The sequence below is a fragment of the Electrona antarctica genome, assembly GCF_951216825.1.
Source record: "Electrona antarctica genome assembly, chromosome: 1".
Taxonomy (NCBI): domain Eukaryota; kingdom Metazoa; phylum Chordata; class Actinopteri; order Myctophiformes; family Myctophidae; genus Electrona; species Electrona antarctica.
Genome location: NC_136806.1, coordinates 27,358,753 through 27,380,260, shown reverse-complemented (window position 1 = coordinate 27,380,260; position 21,508 = coordinate 27,358,753). Strand labels below are relative to the sequence as shown.

Sequence of the window (21,508 nt, the reverse complement as noted above, 5' to 3'; positions counted from 1 at the left end):
AATGTACTTCTGCGTTGCTTTGCAGCATCGCAGGCGTGCATTAATGACGTTAAACCACCCCCTCGAGTGTAATATTGCTTAAATGTACATGCTTGCAGTGTGGCACGAATGACGCGCTGTGAGCTAAGAGCTTGTATATCTGCTATTTTTTTATGGGATCTAATTCCTTTCTCCCAACTTGACAAAGCCTGTGCGGCCGGAACGTTGTTTGGGTAAAATAAAGAGGACGGGGAGCAAACATATCGTCTGCAGACATTCAATTTTTTCTTCATTTGATAATTTTTGGGTCCAGCACTGTATAAAAAAAACTATGGGGATGTGCATATCTTATTCCTTCTTTGCATCTAATTCTGACGGCACATTAGTCCAACAACGTGGCTTTGCGTGCAATTAGGGTTAGCGACAGGGTTAGTAATGGGGCGAGTCGGACCCACGCATAGTTAAAAGTAAACGCGGCAATATCACAATGTAGAAATACTCTGTTACAAGTAAAAGTATTTTACTTTAGTCAAAGTACAAAAGTATTGGCATAAAAAAACACAACGCCAAAGTAAAAGTACTCGGTCATTATGCAGAATGGCCCATTTCCTAATTATTGGATTGTAATTAGTAATGCAGGGTGTTGGTATAAGAAGGTGGGGAAGAATGTAATCACTTAATGTGCTGCTGTGTGGCTTAAGGCTGAGCTCACACCTTTAATGCACTGCATTGCTGTTGTGAGTGTCATGGCCGCCCCCATTGCATTTCCAATGGAGGTCACATGGTCTGTTGTATGGCTTTCAGCTGTGTTTCGACTGCGCCCCTCCCCCTCCCCCTCACACAACACAATGTTGTGTCAAACCATGTTACCTCCATTGGAAATGCATTGGGGTGGCCATGACACTACCCAACGAGCATAGAGCATTGCATTAACCGTGTGAGCTCAGCCTTAACCTTTAATAATACATCATCATGTATCAGTCCATGTATATTTTGTATTAATAATCTAAATCTCTGAGATGGAAGTGGAATAGGAAAAATAAAAACAAAATAAAAAAAAGTTCAGTGGTTCTCAAACCTTTATAGCTTTTACCCGACTACAAAATACTTAGAAAACTAACTGCAAGAAAATGTTGCTTCACACCTGTCAGCCTGTGATATGTGACGAGGCCAACTGATTATGACTGTGACGGTGGTCTCATGCTGTGTGTCTCCCAGTAGAGTCACGAAGATGCAAGGTACAGCTTAGAGCAGGCGTCTCTTCCGGGTTTTTAAACAGCTGCTGGTGGATGGAAAATGAAGCTCACGTGCGGCTGCAACTTGCAGCGTCGGCAAAGCGTTTCTGGTTTACTCTACTGTGTGGGAGTATCGTCAGGTGGTGTGATTGATTGTGATGGTGTTCTCATGCTTTGTGTTTCAGGTTGTGCACAGAACCTACTTCCAGGGGATGAAGTGTCTGTTCCGCATCTGCTTCTTCCCCAAGGACCCGGCAGACCTGCTGAGACGGGACCCCGCTGCATTCGAGTACCTTTATATCCAGGTAATAAGAAAACACTGGCTTACAGGCACTGAGTGTTGCTAGGTTTTGCGAGAGAAATAAGCAACCACGTATATCAAAACAAGCCCAAAAGAAGCAACTATAGGGTCACATGAGCACTTTAAACCGATATGCATCAGCTAATTGAAATCTATAAGCTTGGCAGATTGTATATCTGCTATTTTCAAAAAGTTCTTGAAAAGAAAGTATATTTGAATGGGGGTCTGTGGAGAACATTTAAAGTGGGGCTGCAATGGCTTTTTTGGGGCATTTTATTTAGTAGTTTCACTCTGAAACGGAAGCCTCTGTGTTTCTGAACCAATCAGAGCATTGCATCCCTTCAAGCTATGTACGTTAGCTACATCCGCGTATAGTCTCTTTGTTACAAGTTAAAGTCTGAGGGACAAACGGTGGATCTCAGCATGTGTGGCTTATTTCTAACCTATAATGTTTTCAGATTTTAGCGTGCTGATTAAGTTTAAATTGAGTAATACACTGTCTGGATGTCATCTTGAATGAGATTAAAAACTGAGTAGTTCTGTAATAAAAAAAACAGCTGTGTTTGGAGGAACATGCAGTAATGGGAATAAAACAGGTGAATGAAATTAAGATTATTTCGGGTCATCATGCATCACGTTCAAAATAAGTAATTAAAATTGGATTTTTATGGACTTTTGATATACAAATAAAATAGGCCTACACAAAAATGGAAATTCACCATTTGCCATCTACCATTCTACCATCTACCAGCATACCATTAGGTATGCCCATATGATGACCACGGATATGCTCAAAGTGTGAGTGAGATTTTTCATTTCCCTACGTCTTAATTTGGGCGCTCGTTGTTTTTTTTTAATGAAGAAAAAAAAGGAAGCAAGCCCTTTAAAAACAAGCCCAAAAAAGCTGTACCTTTGTATCGTTGCAGTGTCAGGTGGAAACTTGTATGTCCAAAACCGTCACTTTATAGGAAACAGAAAGAGTGCTGTGTTCCACAAATGTAGTTATTATTTAGTAACAACTTCATTGGCTCAACATGAATACTGTAAAATACACAGACGGACTTAACCACTTTAACTTTAAAAATCAGACCCGTCTGAACTGAGGGTTCAAAAATAACAAAAGAAATAGCGGTAAGCTCACAGGCATGTTCAAAGTAGCCTAGTAAGCTCACATTAGCAACTGTAAGCTCACAAGCAGGATCGCAAGTAGCTGAAAACTGTCAGTAGTAGCTCTAAGCTCACAGCTACAGTAGCTGATTTACAAGCTCACAATGCGTCACGATGCATTGCGTCGTGAGCTTGTAGATCAAAAGTAGCTTGTAGAGCAAAGGTTTCGATTTTTGGAGTGGAAGTAGACTTTATACAAGATGAAAATAAAATAAACTAGAAAAAGTGCCCTTCTGGGCACAGGTCTCCACCAGGAGGATAGGAGTGTGAGTGTGATGTTTGGCAAAATGTTTAGGAGCAATATAAACGTGTGTGTGTGTGTGTGTGTGTGTGTGTGTGTGTGTGTGTGTGTGTGTGTGTGTGTGTGTGTGTGTGTGTGTGTGTGTGTGTGTGTGTGTGTGTGTGTGTGAGACGTGGCTTGTTGTAGCACCACCATGAGGCTGATTTGAAAACTGTCAAGTGGCATTTCTTCCAAAGCCTAGTGGGAATACGCATGCACAGTTTCACCACAATCGGATGCTGCGTTGAGTAGTTGTGGCGATTTGTACAAAACGGGTACAAAGCGGGCTACTCCTGAAAAGTTTAGAAGCCAATCGTAGCCAATGAGGGTGAATTATGAGAAATCAAACAAACCCGTCTTGATCACATGACTGTGGAGAGCACCGATTTGCGTGAAATTTGGATAAAATCTGAAGGAGTAATATTAGAAAATGTCTTTTACATATGTCGGCCTCCTGGTGGCGCTATAAAGAGCAGATGTGAAAAATTCCAGGAAAAGGTTTTTCCTTGGCCTCTAGGGAGTTGGCATACAAAGTTATCCACAGATTCGTGCAGTTAGAGGTAAAAACACTTTTCGGCCAGTTATAGCGCCACCATGAGGCTGAGTTGAAAATGTTCATGTGGTATTTCTTCCTTGGCCTAGTGGGAATGTGCGTGCACAATTTCACGGAAATCACACAATGTGTTCATGATTTGCAGCATTTTGTTTGAAACTGAGCACTCCTGCGAACTTTGGAAGCCAATCTTAGCCAATCAGGATGGAGTCTGAGAAATCTGAAAAACCCGTTTTGTTGAATGGCTCTAGAGAGATTGTGTACCAATTTGCGTGATGTTTGGACAAAATCTGTAGGTGTACTGTCCAAAAACTTGTTTTGCACAAAGCGGCCTCCTGGTGGCGCTATAACAGGCCGTTCTGGAAATTTTGGGGCAGAGGTTCATCGTTGGCATCCAGGGAGTGTGTGTGCAAAATTTGGCATCGACCGGGTTAACGGTGCCCGAGATTAGCTGGTCACAGACGGACGGACGGACGGACACACGGACGGACACACGGACGGACGGACGGAGTGCAAAACATACTCTCTCCCCATGCCTTCGGCCTGGTGGAGACAAAAAGTTGAAATATGGCCCAACTACAGAGGTGAAGTTCACTGGCTTCCAATCCAGGCAGATGTGAGGTGCAATCAGCCCTCATGCTGATGCTGAAGGAGAGCAATCTGCTGCCGGAGGAGAAAATGACGCCAACAGGGACACAATCAGAGACATATCACAAGCTGTTCCGACTTCCAACTCAATGAAATCAGTTCTCTGCTTTTCAGCACATCATGTTTCTTCCTTCCGATTCCGGCCGAGAGTGATGCAAATACGTACAGTTTCCCATGACCGTACCTAAACCCAAAAATACAATGTGTTCAATCATAATAGGGCTGGGTATCAAAATGCGGTTGCAAGTAGGAACTGAATCAGAATGAGATGTATTTGTCACGTCACAGGTTCATCACAGCTCCATCATTTTGTTGTTTTCCAGGAAAGAAAGACACACATCTAATCTAATCTACATAATACTATAGAAATAGTATCTATACATGATTGAGGTTTGACATACAAGAGTGGCAACGCATCGGTGCAGGATCCACATAGCAGAAGGTATGAACATGTGGTTTGACATGTAAGGTGCAAAAGGTAGCAGCACAACGGCAGGTCCACATAAGAAAGTATACAGCCACATAAGGCAAAAAGCTAACAATCCACATGGTAGATCCACAAAGAAAAAGTAGTCCACACCTTATAGAGGAACAATCCACCCAAAGGAGGTAATCCTAATCCAACATTCCGACAAAACAGTGTTCCAGTGTGGCAGGCCAGCCTGGTGACAGGCGATGTTCAACAGTCCAAACGGGTGCCACGTACCCATAGAAATTAAGGAATGGGAATCGGTACAATCCTAATCATTTTAAAAGTTCTGGTGGGTTGCCTTTGAGTAAAGATTGCTTTAACTGCTATTGCTTTCCATTGTGTTGTCATGGAATAAACATACCAGAGGTTATTCATTACATTTCTTGACAATTGCTGATGTAAAAGTAGTTTATTGTGGGATTATTGTGTTTTTCGGGACAAAAATATATAATTGGCTCTATCTCAGTACCACTAATATAGTAATATGAACACTTGCAAATGCAGTTTGTAGCCTACTACTAATAGAAAATACAATTTACTTCAGGTAATGCTTAAGAATTAAGATATTTTGCAGTTGAACTAATTGCAGTTGGTTCAAAATTATTTATTCAAGTGGAACCAGCAAGCATGATCACATCACAGTGATTCTGGCAACTCTACACTGGCTCCCTGTTTGAACGGGCTGGCACGTCTCTGACCTCTTACGTGTTTACACTCCTTTAAGGGCATTGAGATCCACTGATCAGCTGTTTTGTTCCACTGATCAGAGGTTTTTCAGTAGTACCCCCTAAAAGATTCCCATGTCAAAATGGCCCCTACTAAGTCAAATCTTTATACCTTGACTTGTAATCCACCTTGAGAGTTTTTTAGTCTCTTTCATAGTGTGTAATGTTTCTATTATCATTTTTTAATTTCTTTTGGATGTTTTGGAGACTAAAGCGGTGCCAAATGGGCACTGGCCTACTTGGAACGATGCAAGTTGGAAATGAATGCCGCATCCTGTAATTATGTCTGTGTCCCTTTTATGCCCATATATGGAGTTATTTGTCAGGCATGCCCAAATTTGGAGTATGCGGATGTCAGAACATCATTGTGATGTCAGAACAGGCCTGCTCCATATATGGAGATGTCCAAAGCCCGGGCAGAGGCTTTTGCGCTGGTTCTGGACAACCGGCGATCCAATGGACCAGGCACTACAGTCCCTGTGGTGTGGAACGTGTGTGTCAAATTTGAAGTCCGCGGGACAGACATGGTGCATTTATGGGATGTACTATATCAAAAAGTGGACTGGGTTGGATCTAAACATACCGTATATATATTTTTTCTTTTACCATTTTAAGAACCTGAATCGATAAGCAGAATCGCTATCGAAAAAATCTTAACAATAACTGCTATGTACCCCGCAGAGTCGCAACGATGTTATCAAGGACCGATTCGGCGTGGACTGGAAGTCTGACGTCACGCTGCGATTGGCTGCGCTTCATATCTACATCACTGTGTCCTCGGCCCGGCCCAATCAGAAGATCTCCCTCAAACACGTGGAGTAAGTCTTCCCCACCTCCAAGTTTAAAGGAGCCTTCAAATTAACCTCACAGATACTATGCACATGCACAAAGTTTAGTAGCCAGTTATTTAGTCAACTTAACTAGTCCTTTCCCGTTCGAAGATAGATCATAGCCTATTATTACTTGCGCAAGCAGAGCGTGCAAGCACTGTGATTGGCTGGGTATGTATGTTGGTGTTGTACACCGGCCAATAAGTATGTCGGTGTTGGCCACCGGCCAATAAGGGACCACCATTCTTGATGACGTAACTAAGGTACGTTTGGTGATCGGCTGCGTATGGACCCAATGTTTTATACATTTGTCAATAAAGTAACTAACTAACTATGCTGCGGGAAGAATGGTGGTCACTTATTGGCTGTTGACGGTGACGTAACTAAGGTACGTTTCAAGGTTAATAGGTCAATAACGGGTCTAAAGGATTTAGAACAGCAGTTGTAATAGACATTAGTTAGTACAGTAGCAGTACGTGCACGCTCTGCTTGCGCACAAGTAGGCCATGTATGACCTACTTGTCCATACATACTACTCACAGTCACAATAAATTATCTTTTGGGGCTTGTAAGCAGCAGATAACTCTGAGATATCCGTGAGATAACTCACGGATAGAATGAACCAATATGTTATTATAGTGTGATGTATAATGTGAATACAAGTGTGGATATATTTTTGCATTCAGGCTCGGCTACATTGTTCTCCCTGCTCAGCACAATTAGATAACCATCATTACCCATTAAGAGCAGGGAGAGAGATAGATATACAATAACAACCCCCCTGTGGTGCTGGGGTGGCGGTGGGAGCAAACAGCGCATAACAAGAAACCAGGAACGCATATGCAGACGGAACGCAGAAACAACACAGACTTGGGTGAGCTTAAATAACCTGCCCAATTAGTCAACTGGTCAGCGTCAGTGACATATGGGACTTGTGGAACACTGTATACACCCACATACTGTATACTGTAGTAATGCACAAGCGTGTTAACCTCTCGAGTGTATGCTGCCTGAACTAACTCGCAGACTCCGCATCATTTTATTCCTTCCAGGAGGACGTACCTGTAGCGTTCAAGCAAAATAATAGCCATGCTCCGCTTTACTTCCCGTATCTGTGTGACGTAGGTGGTCACCTATTTAGGAGACCAGACGCATGCTGCGAGTCTATTAATTCCAATGGGAGAAGTGCACGTGAATGAAGACAGCGTCTGACCGATTCTTTAGCCCCATGCATGGTCACTGAACTAAATATTGGACCCATTCTTCACAAACATTCGGACACTAAAATGGCTTTTTTTCAGACAAATCAGAATAAAATCTACTTTATCGATGTTTCTCTACACGGCACTATTGCAAGTTCTACCAACAGGAATCATAGGATGTTTGCGAGATCTGATGTTAAAACGTTTTTAAAATATTAAAAATGTTTCACGTGTTTCCAGATTTCTTGAAAATGGCCAATGTGCAGTATGTGGGGTTAAAGTGGTTCAACGGTTTTTGGTTAAAGTGTTTAAACTGACCACCTGGAACCCCCTCAAGGACCCCTGCATGTCCTCAGACCACACTTTGAGAACTACTGCATGTGCACCCTCAACACGTGGAGTTGGTCTGCTGCTTCCGAACTAAGTGAGCCTCAAATTAACCTCCCAGATATTACCCGCCCCAAGTGAAGAATTACATTTTTAACTTCATTAACAGTTTCCCAGCTCCCCCTATTACTCATAACCAAGTTTGTTCATTAAATAATATCTAAGTGATTAATAATTAACTGGTCCGGTATAAAAAAAATGAAATTACTCAAGGATAATTCTCCATTATGACAAGTGCACAAAAGAAAATCCTTTGCTCTGTGAAATTGCCTTCTCCTTAATTTTTTTTTATTATTTCATCCTCAAAATCCCAACCTGGCAACTCATTATGCTTGTGCCCTCTCATCCACGGAGCCACAACATACTCCAATGTGCTCATAACAGTCTTTACTCTGTCGACTGGCAGGGGAGCTTATGGGTGATTAATACTTAGTTGTGCAGCGGTGTTGCGCACCGTGAATACGTTTGACTGGCTGGCTGGCTGGCTGGCTGGCTGGCTGGCTGGATGGCTGGATGGATAGATGGATGATTCTGTAGGTAGGACGCTACTAGGTGGGCAGCAGCCAGCAGGTAGGCAATAATCTGTTACAAGCAAAGGTCCTGCTTACTTAATTGATTTTCTGCAAGAGTAAATAATCCACCCACCCATAAGCACGTGCACGACAATTTCACAGGGCCATGCTCGCTTGGGTCAACAACACTCAACTTTACCAAGGCGCATCAGTCGCTTCCGGTCTTAAAAGGCTTATAGGCTTTTAGGAAAAACGGTTTCCAAAAACTCACAACGTGTTGCATCGTGAGCATTAGGTGAGCTTCTAATACATAATGCAGAGTTGACCAGCTCCTGTGATGCACTGGGCGTGGCTTCATTTGGTTGTGGCGTGGCGGTAGACTCCCTTCCTTTACAATATACAGTACAGTATAATGCACTGTTTCGCAAACAGTGGGTCAAAACGTTTAAGAAGTAGTGAAAATAGCTGATCCCTAAGCTCTTTGTGGAGCAAAGCGACGAGTTGCGAGCTTGTAGATGTGCTATTTTCACTAGTTTGGGTCCTCAAACATCTCATTTCTCTTCTGGGTCTTGAGCTTCACAGTTTGGGGATGACTTGTAAAAGTATAACAAATGGAAATGGTCAAGTAAAGTAAATGTACCTGAAAATTGTACTTTACAGTATTGAGTAAAACGTTGATTGTGTTGTTCCCGTGTGCAAGAACTCATTTGGACTTCTCAGTAAAGCGAGAACAACTCTGGAACTCTTTGCCCACGGATCTAAGACTACAGGTAACACATTTAGGTTGAAATCAAATCAACAATGGTCACATATAGATTCTGACTGGTTATTGAATGGTTAGGTTGCTTATGTTTCACAGTTGTATTGTGTCTAATTTTGATCATAATGATGTTTCTATTTAGAAAAGCCTCCAGTGCACAGGTGTTCAATATTATTATCTTGAATCATTTCGATTTGTACTTTAAAAGGAGGAAAACAAATCTCTTCTGGGAGGTCTCTGACACAAAACCTTTACAAATGGGGGTTCGCAGCAATATCAATTTGGGGGCTCCTTCACTTCAAACGGTTTGAGAAGCATGCACTGCTTTAATTCCAGCCCATATGTTGCAGGAAGGAGTGGGGCCTGGAGCCGTTCCTGCCGCTCAGCCTGCTGCCCACCGTCAAGGAGAAGAACGTGTGTAAGACCCTGTCTCAGCTGCTGAAGACCTACCAGCACCCTCCTCCGTCTGGCAACAAGGTACGTGTGTAGAGCCCAAACTACACCAAAGGGTCGAGCCGAGACGTTTTAGCGGTCGTCCCAGCGGTGTGATATGTCCTATTGCACATCAACCCAAGTCGTCCCAAGTGATTCAACTGGTACAATTTAATGGCCCAAACCACACCAATGGGTCGCCATGCAACTCCTCGCAGCCAAACAAGTTGCATGGCGAACCATTGGTGTGGTTTGGGCTTTAGACCATTGGTGTGGTTTGGGCTTTAGACCAGTGGTGTGGTTTGGGCTTTAGACCAGTGGTGTGGTTTGGGCTTTAGACCAGTGGTGTGGTTTGGGCTTTAGACCAGTGGTGTGGTTTGGGCTTTAGACCAGTGGTGTGGTTTGGGCTTTAGACCAGTGGTGTGGTTTGGGCTTTAGACCAGTGGTGTGGTTTGGGCTTTAGACCAGTGGTGGAAGATGAATGAACCATTGGTGTGGTTTGGGCTTTAGACCAGTGGTGTGGTTTGGGCTTTAGACCAGTGGTGGAACCATTGGTGTGGTTTGGGCTTTAGACCAGTGGTGTGGTTTGGGCTTTAGACCATTGGTGTGGTTTGGGCTTTAGACCAGTGGTGGAAGATGTACTCACATTTCGTACCAATACCGCAATGTAGAAAGACTCTGATACAAGTATAAGTCCGGTATTCAAAATTCACTTCACAAGTTTACAAAAATCCTTTGATAGCATAGAATGCACAGCGGCACATTGTGAGCTTGTAGGTCTGCTATTATGTCCTACTGAAGGCATTGGAAATACTCCATTAAATTAAAAAACAATACCTCAAACTTATACTGCAACGTCAGTGAATGTACTTAGTTACTTTATACCACTGTGTGTTTACACCAGGGTTGAACCGGTTCAGTTATTTTTCCCCGCCTAATATTGAACCAGTTCAGGGTGTTTCCACTGATGATGGTTCCAATAATCTAGAACCGGAACTATATCTAGAACCAAAGTTATTTTGGTGGAAAGGGGCCTTTATGGTGTTGTTTAGATATCATCATGCCTATCAAGTGGAAAACTTGTATGTCCAAAACCATTACTTTTCAGGAAATGGAGGCGGGAAGAACCTGTGTTTCAATGGATACAGTGTAGTTATTATTTAATCACAAGCTCTTGGTAACACTTTTTAAGTTTTTATTTATTAAATATTTATAAAACCCTAGACATACTTAATCACTTTCACTTGATTGAAACAACATGAAAAAAAGAAGCTGCAATCGCCGATCTACAAGCTTCTACGTGAGCTTGTAGGTAAGCTATTCCCGTTACTTTTGTGCAACACTCTTGTATGACAAATTAATTAATTTACGTTTTTAATATGGAGATACAAGGTTTCTGCACGACAGAAATTATATACAGTATCTAAGCATTCCCTTATGGGAGTAATTATATCTCTGCTGTAGTCCTATAAAAAGAAAACATAATTATATAACATATTTATGGCTGTTTGGCACGTCCTATATGATTAAATCAAACAAATGTTTTAAACATTTTTCAGATGGGTGGACAAATACATACAATTTGGGGGTCATTGACATGAAAATGTTTGAGAACCACACTGGTGGTGCTTGGCTTCATCAGTGGCTCAACAGTGCCCCCATGAGGAGATGTATGGTGTTACCGTGGATGAGATCAAGCATCTCTGTATTCTCATGCTGTATGTTGACAGGTGCCTCCGCTCCAGGGAAAGCTGCAGTACATGCGCGTACTCAACGACCTGCCGCCATTCGGTGGACTGCTCTTCAACACTGTCGGACTGGTAAATTATACTGTTGTTCACACCTAAAGTCCAACATTATTCCAGTTAAGTCAGACACTTTCATCACGATGATAAACCAGTTATTGGAATGATATTGCGTTCGGTTTGACGGTGTTACTCTGCTCCTGTGATACTACAGATCATCTAAAAGCAAGCAAGACACAGAATCTGAGATAAGTTAACCCCCTATAAGATACAGATCTCTCATGAAGATAAGATAACTAGGGATCCTTTAGGATTTCAACGATTCCCTACAAATTCACCCTAATGATTCCTTTGGTCCAATTCCTTAACCGTTAACTTTCCAAATGAACCCTTACAGGCCTGTCTCTCTGAGAGTTATTTATTATTATTATTATTATTATTATTATTATTTTATTTGTATTTTTTTATTATTCTTTTTTATTAAAAAATAAATAAATTTAGAGTAGTAAACTATTTTTTACCCCCTTTTTCTCCCCAATTTAGTCATTATGCCAATTGATTCCTCCACCCACACACATTTCAGTGTTGTCGCTGCTGTTGTATGCTACTGACCTTCCAGTGAGGAGCCCCCACCAGGAGCATGTAGAGCCTTCATGCTAATCCTCCCGCCCAACACTCCCCACTGACAGGTGCCGCCCGCAGCCCGTAGGAATACATGCAATGACCAAAATGCATGACTCTACCTGCCCGACTTCCCTACCCTGAAAACAGACCACCCAGACCCAAAACCTCCTGGTGGTGGGCAGGGACTTTACCACTGCGCCGGTGGTTCTTAGAATTAAAAATGATCAGTTTCCTAATGTTGGATTCTGTTCCAGCCCTAACATAACATTGAACCCATCAAGGGCATATATGTGTGTTAGATACACAGATATAACATCATGCCGTATAGAACACACAGAACATTTAACATGATACCACAAAGGAGGAGGTTGGGGAGGTGAATGGAGTTTAATCACTGACAGGCTACTGGAACGGTGCTGTGACCAAGGATGAAGAGTGAACAGTAGCCTATAATTAACTATCGTAGGTCGTCTCTGTCGGGTGGAAACCTATGTCCAAAACGGTTTACTTTTCAGGATTCAAATTCAAAAGTAGTAGATATAGATCTGCTACTTTTGATACGTTTATGTGAATAATGTGATGCTGTAGTAGTGTGATCAAGTAGGGCATTCATTTACAAAAAAACACAAAGTTAAAATATGGAGGTACAGGGTTTCTGCCCGACAACGACATGTAGACTATTATGTGTTAGCTTGTTGGCAAATGAGAATGAAGGGAGATTGAGTATGGTATGACCGTGGAAACCGTTTGCTCGACTGCCGAGCCTGAATTATTGCAATGCTCGATTTGCTTATTCCCTGTATAGACGAATCCACGGAGCCCTGCCCTGTAGGCCAGGTGTGGGAAATCAATACTGAGGTGTTAAGCTGTGTGTAATGGTACACCTCGGCAGTGCCCAGGGCACCCCTCTGGGGATTCGTCTGTAGCTGCTATTAGGCCTGTCACAAATGTTACATCATCGTCTCTTCGCAATTCATTTGAGCTAGTCGTAATTATTATTGCATAATCGTCAGAATTGTTTCCATTTACAATTAGGCATTTAGCAGACGATCTTAATACAGAGCGACTTACAGTAAGTAAGGGCTACAAAAGCCAAAAGGTAATACATCAAATGTATAGAAATAGTTATCAAGGGTCATAGTTAAATCAAGAACCTATCATCAGTCTCACAGTCGAAATAAACACTGGTCTGGTATCTGTTTATTTTGAAAGCAATCGATGGGACTTTACCGTTGTATATTAAAGCTCTGCTGGATTGGAATCCTGTAACATATAGGACACGCTCCAGTCACTGGCTCACTCTAAAGGTTCCAAATGTAAACACAGAGTTGGGGAAAACAGCCTTTTGTTTTAGTGCCCCAACCACGTGGAATTTAAATCTTTGATTGCACACTTACCCCCAAGTGTCTGCAACTGTTTTTAAGCATGTATTACATCACGCGATGAGGAAATGTTGCTGTTCTGTTCTGTTTTTGTTTATTGCTTTGAAAATGTTATATTATGTTGTATCTCAACCACACTGCAAATGAGGGTAACCTCAATGTATTTTGAGAATAAATAAAGGTTTGAATGAATGAATGAACAGTAGATATCCCAAAAATCTATAATCTTTACACAATAACTTTCTACAAAACCTGATATCTAAATTACATTTTAGCCTTTGCATAGGCCTGCAGGGTCATCGAGGCTAGGACAAGTGCTACGGGCTAAAATGGAGTTTGAAGAGGTGAGTCTTCAGATTACGGTGGAAGATTGAGAGTGAGTCTGCAGTTGTAATTGCAACGGGGAGTTCAGAAGGGAGAAGAGTCTGGGCGTTGGCCTGGATGTTTTAGCAAAGGTTCTTCCAGCTTCCCTGTCTTAGCTGAGCTGATATGGGGGACCTGGCGGTGCCGTACCTTTGGTTGCTTCATCAGTGTGTTTTACGAACACTAAGCTAATAGGAGCGTTTCCATTTATTCATCTGTATGAACAATAAACATAGGTTTTTAAATTGCAGTTCAATAGGCCAGTTCGTGCAGTTATAATAAAAAACAACTACTCAAGGTAAAGTTGCATGAGGAAGTACTGTATGTATGAGTGTACTGTAATCATTGATCAACAGTAAATTAATCCAGCATAAGAAGACTAGACCGGCATAATGGAAAGCATTCCAGTGTTGCAGGCCAGCCAGCCTGGCAGCAGGCGGGACCCAAGATGCATGGCTCTTTCTGCACATATTGATTTTAGGTTTCTGATGAATTGACTGTTAAACAGAGTGGCTTTCTACAACGTAAACAAAGCCATCGATTAGCTGATGAACAAACACACTCTGTTTGGGGTTTTGTAAATACCAGTGGTGGACAGTAACAAATTACTACTGTACTCGAGTACTGTAAGTAGTTGTACTTTACTTGAGTATGCAGTTTATTTATTTATTTTGGAAGTGTGTGACTTTCAAAGACAAATATTGTACTTCTAAATCCACTGTGTTTTTAGGAAAGGGCCCTGGACAGCACCTGGGATATTTTATATAGAAAAATAGAAAAATAAATAAATTTAAAAGATCATCCAAAATTGATATAGTTTTACTAAAATAGTTTATCGATTATTTTGTATAATCAATTCTGATCATCAAAATGGATTAGCTTTATTAACTGTTGCACTCCTATTTTGGCAGGATGAGAAACAGTCGGCCTGCACCACTCTGCTGGTGGGTCCTCGCCACGGTATCAGTCACGTCATCGACCTGAAGAACAACCTGACCACGGTGCTGACCGAGTTCAGCCGCGTCGGCAAGATCCAGCTGTACCGTGAGAACCAGGGCGTGGCGCGGGTTGAGGTGGCCATCCACGAGGCCAAGGTAGCCCACTGCAACACGTTGTCATTCATTATATCTTAGTAATACATAGTACAGTACATATACATAGTAAATAATCATTGCTTCTGTATAGAGTCCCTTGTTCTGTTAAAGGGGTCTCCAGTAAATAGAAAATACATTTTCAGGTCGGGATACCAATTGAATCCAATCAGGAGAGAGAACTCATACGGGTTGGATAAGCAAGTGAAATTGGAAGTGATTAAACAAACAAAAAGTGAGCAGACAAAATGGAAATGCTAAATGGGTTGCAGATTTAATCTAATCAAGCGAGGCCTGTAAAGATCTCTTTACTAAAAAGCCGAAGAGACGAGGAGACCCAAGTTACTGATAACTTACTGATATAGTAATACTATTTTTTATTTTTTTTGTTTTAACCAAAAATAATTATCACTGAAACTACCTTCACCAAACATGTTTTCTTATTACGGTATATTATGATTGCACAATTTCGTTACATTTCGTTTTGATGTCTTTACAATGAGTGAAGGAGTAGTCTGCACACAGTCTTTGCTCCAACAGTGTTTATTTTGTTAAAACACCATTTAACTCAGGACACTTGTGTCCTGAGTGCATTTTGTTAGCCCTATGCATTTTGTTTCCACCACTGTGTGTACATTACGATTGCACAATTCGACACACGTTTTGTTTTGATGTCTTTACAATGAGTGCAGGCAATGCTTATTGCCTGTCCCCTAAAATAGTCTCCTAATCCCCCTCCCTGCCCGCCCCCGCAGCCCCTGGTCCTGCTTATGGAGTGGCCGGACGCCAGCAACTTTGCCTGTCTCATCTCCGGATACTACAAACTGTTTGTGGACCCCAAGCGCACCATCTACTTCCGGACACCTGGTCAGTCTCAGATGACCAAGGCAGGTGTGTACAATGTTGACACTCACACACATCAAGTTGTGATTGTATAAGCAAACAAAGAATTATGTGTGCTCTTATGTTGAATCACAATAAAGATATCTATTAAGTATGGTCTATAAATATAAAAAGTCTTGTATTCCAGTCATGTGCGGAAGTCAAAATGAATACAAGATGATTTTTCAGACTGAGAAAGTTTGGTATTTAGTGATCCATATCTGTAAAGCGTGTCATGGAAAATAATTGTTTCAGTTGAAACTTGGCAGACTGATTTTTTTAACATGACATGACTTGAATTGATGGTGTTGGTGTGCTAGCATTCCTTTTGCCTTTGCTGATTATATACGACACACAAGAGCCCTCAACACATTGCCCATGCTTATAAAAAATATGTTGTATTCCATGAACTAGCATGTGACACAGCGCTTAAATAGAACACTGTGATTTCAGAGAACCATAAGATATTCCCTTTAAATTTAAAGATGAAAGGTTGATAATGAATGCCTTCAACATCCTTCATATCGATTATGTCATCTTCAATACTGCATGTTTTCAGTGCTTGACGAACGTCTCTAATCTATCTGTGACCGATCTACTGGACTGTGGCCCGTTTCCCATTTGTATCTCCAATGAAACCATTACAAGCCGCCTGTAACCATGGAAACATCCCATAATGCCTCCCATCTCCATGCTGACTCATGCGGAACGGTGCTGCTCTTCCCACTTTCCACATTAGGACACTCTGTTCTCTCTTTGGCTTTGACCACAAACAGTAGTGTGGTCAAGCATCTATACTCTCTGCTTGTCGTTGTGAGTGACCCACCTCAGTGCTGGAAAGTAACTAAGTACATTCACTAAAGTATTGTACTCAAGTACAATTCTGAGGTACCTTTACTTTGTTTTAGTATGTCAATTATTCTACTTGACTACAGTACATCACAGAGGCAAATGTATTTTTGACTCCCATTAGTTTAGTTACATGTTAAACTTTCTAGATTTAGATTATTATTATAAGCATAATTAACCAATTAACCATTAACCAATTAAGCCCTATTTTATACTGTGTCTATTCACAGTGTGTTATGTTGAGATGCATTGTGAACTTGTAGATCTGCTATTTTAGTACATTCTGCATTCATACTGACTACTTAGTGATTACCAACCTTAAGTACCAACTTGTGTCTATTTTTATGCTAATACTTTTTAATGCAGGACTTTTACTTCTATTTCTGCATTTATTGTTACTTTTAAGTAAAAAGAAACAATGGGAGTACTTATTCCACCACTGGTCCTGATACTGTAAAAGAAGAGTTTGCATCATTCCGTCTCATCACATTCCACCAGAGTCTAACCCTCCAAAACCAAACAAACCTTCAACCTCCAGCATCCATCTCTGAAATAACAAACGATGCTCCATGAGGCCACCAGCTGTCACCTCTGCATCCCATCTGGAACAGCTTCCATTCCCAGTACATCTTAACTACTCAAACTCTCCACTGCTCTGACCGTTCTGTCCTCAGATTACAGAGCTTCCCACCACACCCATCCACGCTCGGGGGCCACAGGGTCGTCTGGGGGCGGGCGTCGAGGAGACGAGAGGGAGGGCTCCTCGCACCGGGACCTGGTGTCATCCAGAGCCCTCGTTCCGGCAGAGCCTCAGCACCTGGGCCTGTGTCACGTCCACCTGCGAGAACAGCAGCAGCTCCTGGAGCTCCAGACGCAGGCTGAAGCGGAGCTCGACATCAACGAGAACTTCATTTCCCAGGAGACCACAGGGCGGCCACGCACCAAGTCTGACCCTAATGTGCAGAGTACGGAAGAAATCTCTGGCCTTCCGGAGAAACCCGCGGTGGAAAACGCAGCTTTTAGAAGCCGGGCCAAAACGCTGGGTCAGTCCCAGAAAGCCTTGCGGTACTTCTGTGACTCATGCAAGGCCAAGTTCAGGGCTGAGGGAATATCGTTGCCAGTAAACAGCAGCGGTAGTTCGGGGAAGTACTGCTCCAACGCCTGCGCCTCCCGCGACATGGCGGCTGTGGACCTCATGGCCCTACCTCCTCCAGGCAATGAAGAGGAGGAGGAGGAGGCAAACAACAGAGATAAACTACAGCCGCCCCAACCTGCTATCGCCGCCCCTCCGCCTGGCTTCAGGGACAACAGCTCAGATGAGGATGACCACAAGAGAGGGAGAAAGGCTCGGACTGGTGCGAGTCCGGCGGCAGCCTCTGGGCAGGTGGCCAAGGCTAAGGAAGACGTCCTGGTGACTTTAATCGATAATGTAGCCACCAGAACAGTGCGTGATCATGCCCAAGAGCTTGATGATGCTCTAGTGTCCACCTTGCAAGCGCTGGAAGCCTTGGCAGCTTCTGAAGATTTCCCTCATCACCCGTCGCAGCCAGCACAGACTGCAGGTCAACAGTCTGAGTCAAGCCACGGTCCTCACGTCACTCACAGACTTAACAGTAGTACTAATCCAATAACATGTTATTTAAATGTCTTTACTTTGAACATAATACATGAAGTTTCTTTGAATAATGTGTAACAGATTGACGGCAAGTAAGCACATTTTGATAATGAAAGTGTACTTGTCTTGCAAGTAACGATTTTCTTTCATGGAAAGTAAATGTCTGGTTTGAGAACACTGGTGTTCTAGAGGAGAGCTTGATTGTTGATCAATAGCATAGCAAACAAATACTCTCCCTTCAACCTTTTAATGTTATATAGAAATAGCACTACTAGCTTTGGCACTGCAATTACTTTTGCTGCAGGAGAACAGGGAAGTAACTGACATTACTTGATTTATTTTCAACAGTGTTAGGACCTAATTAAAAAGAGAACCAAATTACTGCTTTGTCATTAATATTTATTGCTTCTTGATAACCCTAATAGTGAGTTGTGTCTCCTTTATCCTTAGGGCTGATCGTGCTCGCTGCTATTACACCTGAGTCATCACTGGACTCGGGCCACGAGACCAACTCCTCAGAGTTGACAGATGTTTCTGAAATGGTGTCAGCCATGAAGCAGCACCAGAACCAGGCCTACCTGCTGGCCCACCACATCAACAAGGACCGCATCCTCTGCCGCCGAGACTTCCCCCTGGCTATCCCTGGCTGCACTGCCCAGACCATAGGGACCGGGGCCTTCTCCATGGGTCAGATTCGTGCCGGCTGTCCCCCCAAGCAAGTGATACTCAGCAAGACGGTTCCACTGAAAGTCAGACCCAATCAAGAGACCGCAACTGTCGCTGTGGTAAGGGAGCAAGGAAAACCTCGAAGTCCTGCTCCGAATGAACAGACGGCAAATTTGAAAGCAAAAGCCGATCAAACCGACAAAACCACCAAAGCCAACACCCCCGAATCCTCTGCTAAGTCACCTGGCAAACTGAAAGTGACTGATCCATCACCAACAGCCCAAGTCAACAACGATCAGAAGTTGTCAAGTTCCCCTGGGGACAAACTGAGTCCAAACCTTTCCGATGGCATAAAAGGGAAACAAACTGCTCCTCCTAGTGTTGACCCAACCAATAAAGCCTTACCAATCCTCTTGCCTGTGGAAAGAACTGCCTCTTCCAAGATTTTCCCCTCTAACATGTGCCAAGATGCCGAGACTGCCTCTAGTGAGACCATGAAGCCTTCAAGTTCTAAAGAAATTCTGCCAATTGATGACCTGTTCTGCACATGCCCGGTACGGGTGGATCCTGCTCCTCAGCTGAGACTGAAGGACCCACAAGTTCAGAAGGTAGTGGTGTTTCAGTCCTCCTCGCCCACAGACGACGAGCGCCTCAGAGCCAAAAGCCTTCAACTGGCAAGCAGCAAAGATACCGCAGTGAGAGGGGGAGGACTTGACCCCGCTATGGCTAAACCAAGTCCTCAAATCCAAACCAAGTACCCTCCTCACATGCCTGTGAAATTGGAAAGAAGAGAAGGCGCAGATGGTAAGGCCGAGTGTCAGCAGGCAACAGTACACCCTGAGCCACAGAAAGCCCCAGCAAAATCATTACCTATTTTGGAAGACCCCACACACCCCAGCACCACCATTGATAAAGTTTCCACTCTCCCCGCTGGTGACTCAAAGAAGCACGGCAGTGGCAAGGCGAAGTCCCAGCGCAGCGTGCCGTTTCTGAGCTTCAGAAACCTCCTCTCCGCCACGTTCCCAGCCAGGATGCGGAGAGAGACGGACGAGCGGCGGGCTCAGTTGCAGAAGGTCCGTCAGTATGAGCTGGAGTTCTTAGAGGAGCTACTGAAGCCTAAGTCGTCCCAGGGAGAGTATGTGCCTCAGGGATCCTCGCCGGTCCCTTCCGGTACCCCCTGTTCCTGCCAGTTACGCACCAGCCCCGTCCTGAAGGCCCCGGGTCTCTCTAGGGAGCAGCGACGGAGCTGTGACTGTAAGAGAATGTGCAGAGGCATGCGTCTACCCGACACACCGGTCGGCTCCACCACAGAAACACAGCACAGAGGCAGAGAGAGAAATATCTCAAAGACTCCTCCTGCAATATCTAAAGTCCCCCACACCCCGGGTGGGACAAAGAGACCCCAGACCTTAGAGATCAAAACAACCCGAATCCGCTCTACAAGCCTTGAGTCCAGAGAGCCGAGGGGAGAGCACGGCTCCTGCTTGCCCACATGCGCCTCCCAGACAGAGTGCATTGGAGCGCCGCAGTACAAGAAGCTCCAGAGACGATACAGCATTGGAGAGGTAGATAACAGCGCCAGCACGCCTGTATATGCCGAGGTGAAACCTAAAGCCAAGAGTCTAGAAAAGGAGATGGAACGAGTGAGGGCCACAGGTCTGAGGCTTCCAACTCCTGTGGAGCCTGTTCACACTCAGTCTCACCAGGCAGAGGGCAAGGGGAGGAAGGGAGTGTTCTTCATTCAGGGAGAGGAGCTGCTGCGTGACAGCAGAGAGGGAACCGGGGAGGTGATCCTGACGCTGCCCAGTGAGGACAGCGACGAACGGGAGAAATGCTGCTCATTCTGCTTCTGCTACAGGAAGTGTGAATCAGCAGATGAAAGCAGCGAGAAGGATGAGCTCTCCTACTCCATTCCCCTGCAGGTCCTCCCCGGCATGCAGCTGGACTCCCGTACGCTGCCGGTCGTCAGCAAAACATTGCAGGTTCTCAATGCGGAGGACTGCAGCGGGGAGGAAGAGGAGCAGCAGGAGGAGGAGGAGGAGGAGCTTCAGATGCAGGAGATTGACCTCCGGGCCTGCGGCACGCTGGAGGGGAGCCTGGCACGAGTTCAGGCTCTGCAGGGGAAGGCGTTCAGTCTGCCTGATGGCTTCCTAAATGCCCAGCTGGATGCTAACGAGTTGCTAGCAATCCTGCGGCAATGCGCCAACAGTCCCCAAAACGACTATGAAGCTCGGCTTCAGCCCTTGCGGATCACAGAGTATAAGCAGGAGCTGGCGGTGCGCTTTAAAGAGTTCCGGGCGTCGTGCCGCCGAGTGGCGAGCGTCGAGAAGAGCCCCACTCGTATGCTGGCAGTGGTCACAGCCAGCTTCCAGGTGTTGTGTGAACTTACTCAGACCTTCATCAAACTGGTCAGAGGCGTCCGCTCCGAGGCGCAAAGGCTTCAGCTGTTGAGGAAGGTTGAAGAGGTGGCGATCAACTACACACTGCTTCTACGCGCAGCCGAGGAGTCGATGGGACACTCCAGCAGCCTGCCCACCAAGACAGTGAGCCCTCAAATTTCCACCACCCATAACATGAGCTCCCTCACCAGACCCATCAAGACCCTGCCTGCCCAGTAAACATAAAACTCCCAACTGACACACTTATCAATGATAGAACTTATGGCAGTTGTGTGAGTGGGCAGGCACTCTCCCTCCAAACCCATCACTTATTTATTGTTTACATTTTTTACAGGATGTACAAACATTCATCCCCAAGACGTCTATAAAACTTGCAATGCAGCTGTTCCATTTCATGTTTACAGGCACT

The 21,508-nt window shown here is 44.0% G+C and overlaps 1 protein-coding gene across 1 annotated transcript in view; it reads left to right on the top strand.

The window, feature by feature from the left end:
* frmpd3 (FERM and PDZ domain containing 3) overlaps window positions 1–21,386 on the top strand; it is a 103,731-nt gene extending 82,345 nt beyond the window's left edge. The window contains exons 10-17 of the mRNA XM_079502277.1: window positions 1,400–1,519; window positions 6,042–6,178; window positions 9,402–9,528; window positions 11,214–11,303; window positions 14,509–14,691; window positions 15,444–15,579; window positions 17,094–17,981; window positions 18,485–21,386. Of these exons, the coding sequence (XP_079358403.1) occupies window positions 1,400–1,519; window positions 6,042–6,178; window positions 9,402–9,528; window positions 11,214–11,303; window positions 14,509–14,691; window positions 15,444–15,579; window positions 17,094–17,981; window positions 18,485–21,318 (4,515 nt within the window). The 3' untranslated portion in view covers window positions 21,319–21,386. The remainder of the gene's footprint in view (window positions 1–1,399; window positions 1,520–6,041; window positions 6,179–9,401; window positions 9,529–11,213; window positions 11,304–14,508; window positions 14,692–15,443; window positions 15,580–17,093; window positions 17,982–18,484) is intronic.
* Window positions 21,387–21,508: the final 122 nt, after the last annotated feature.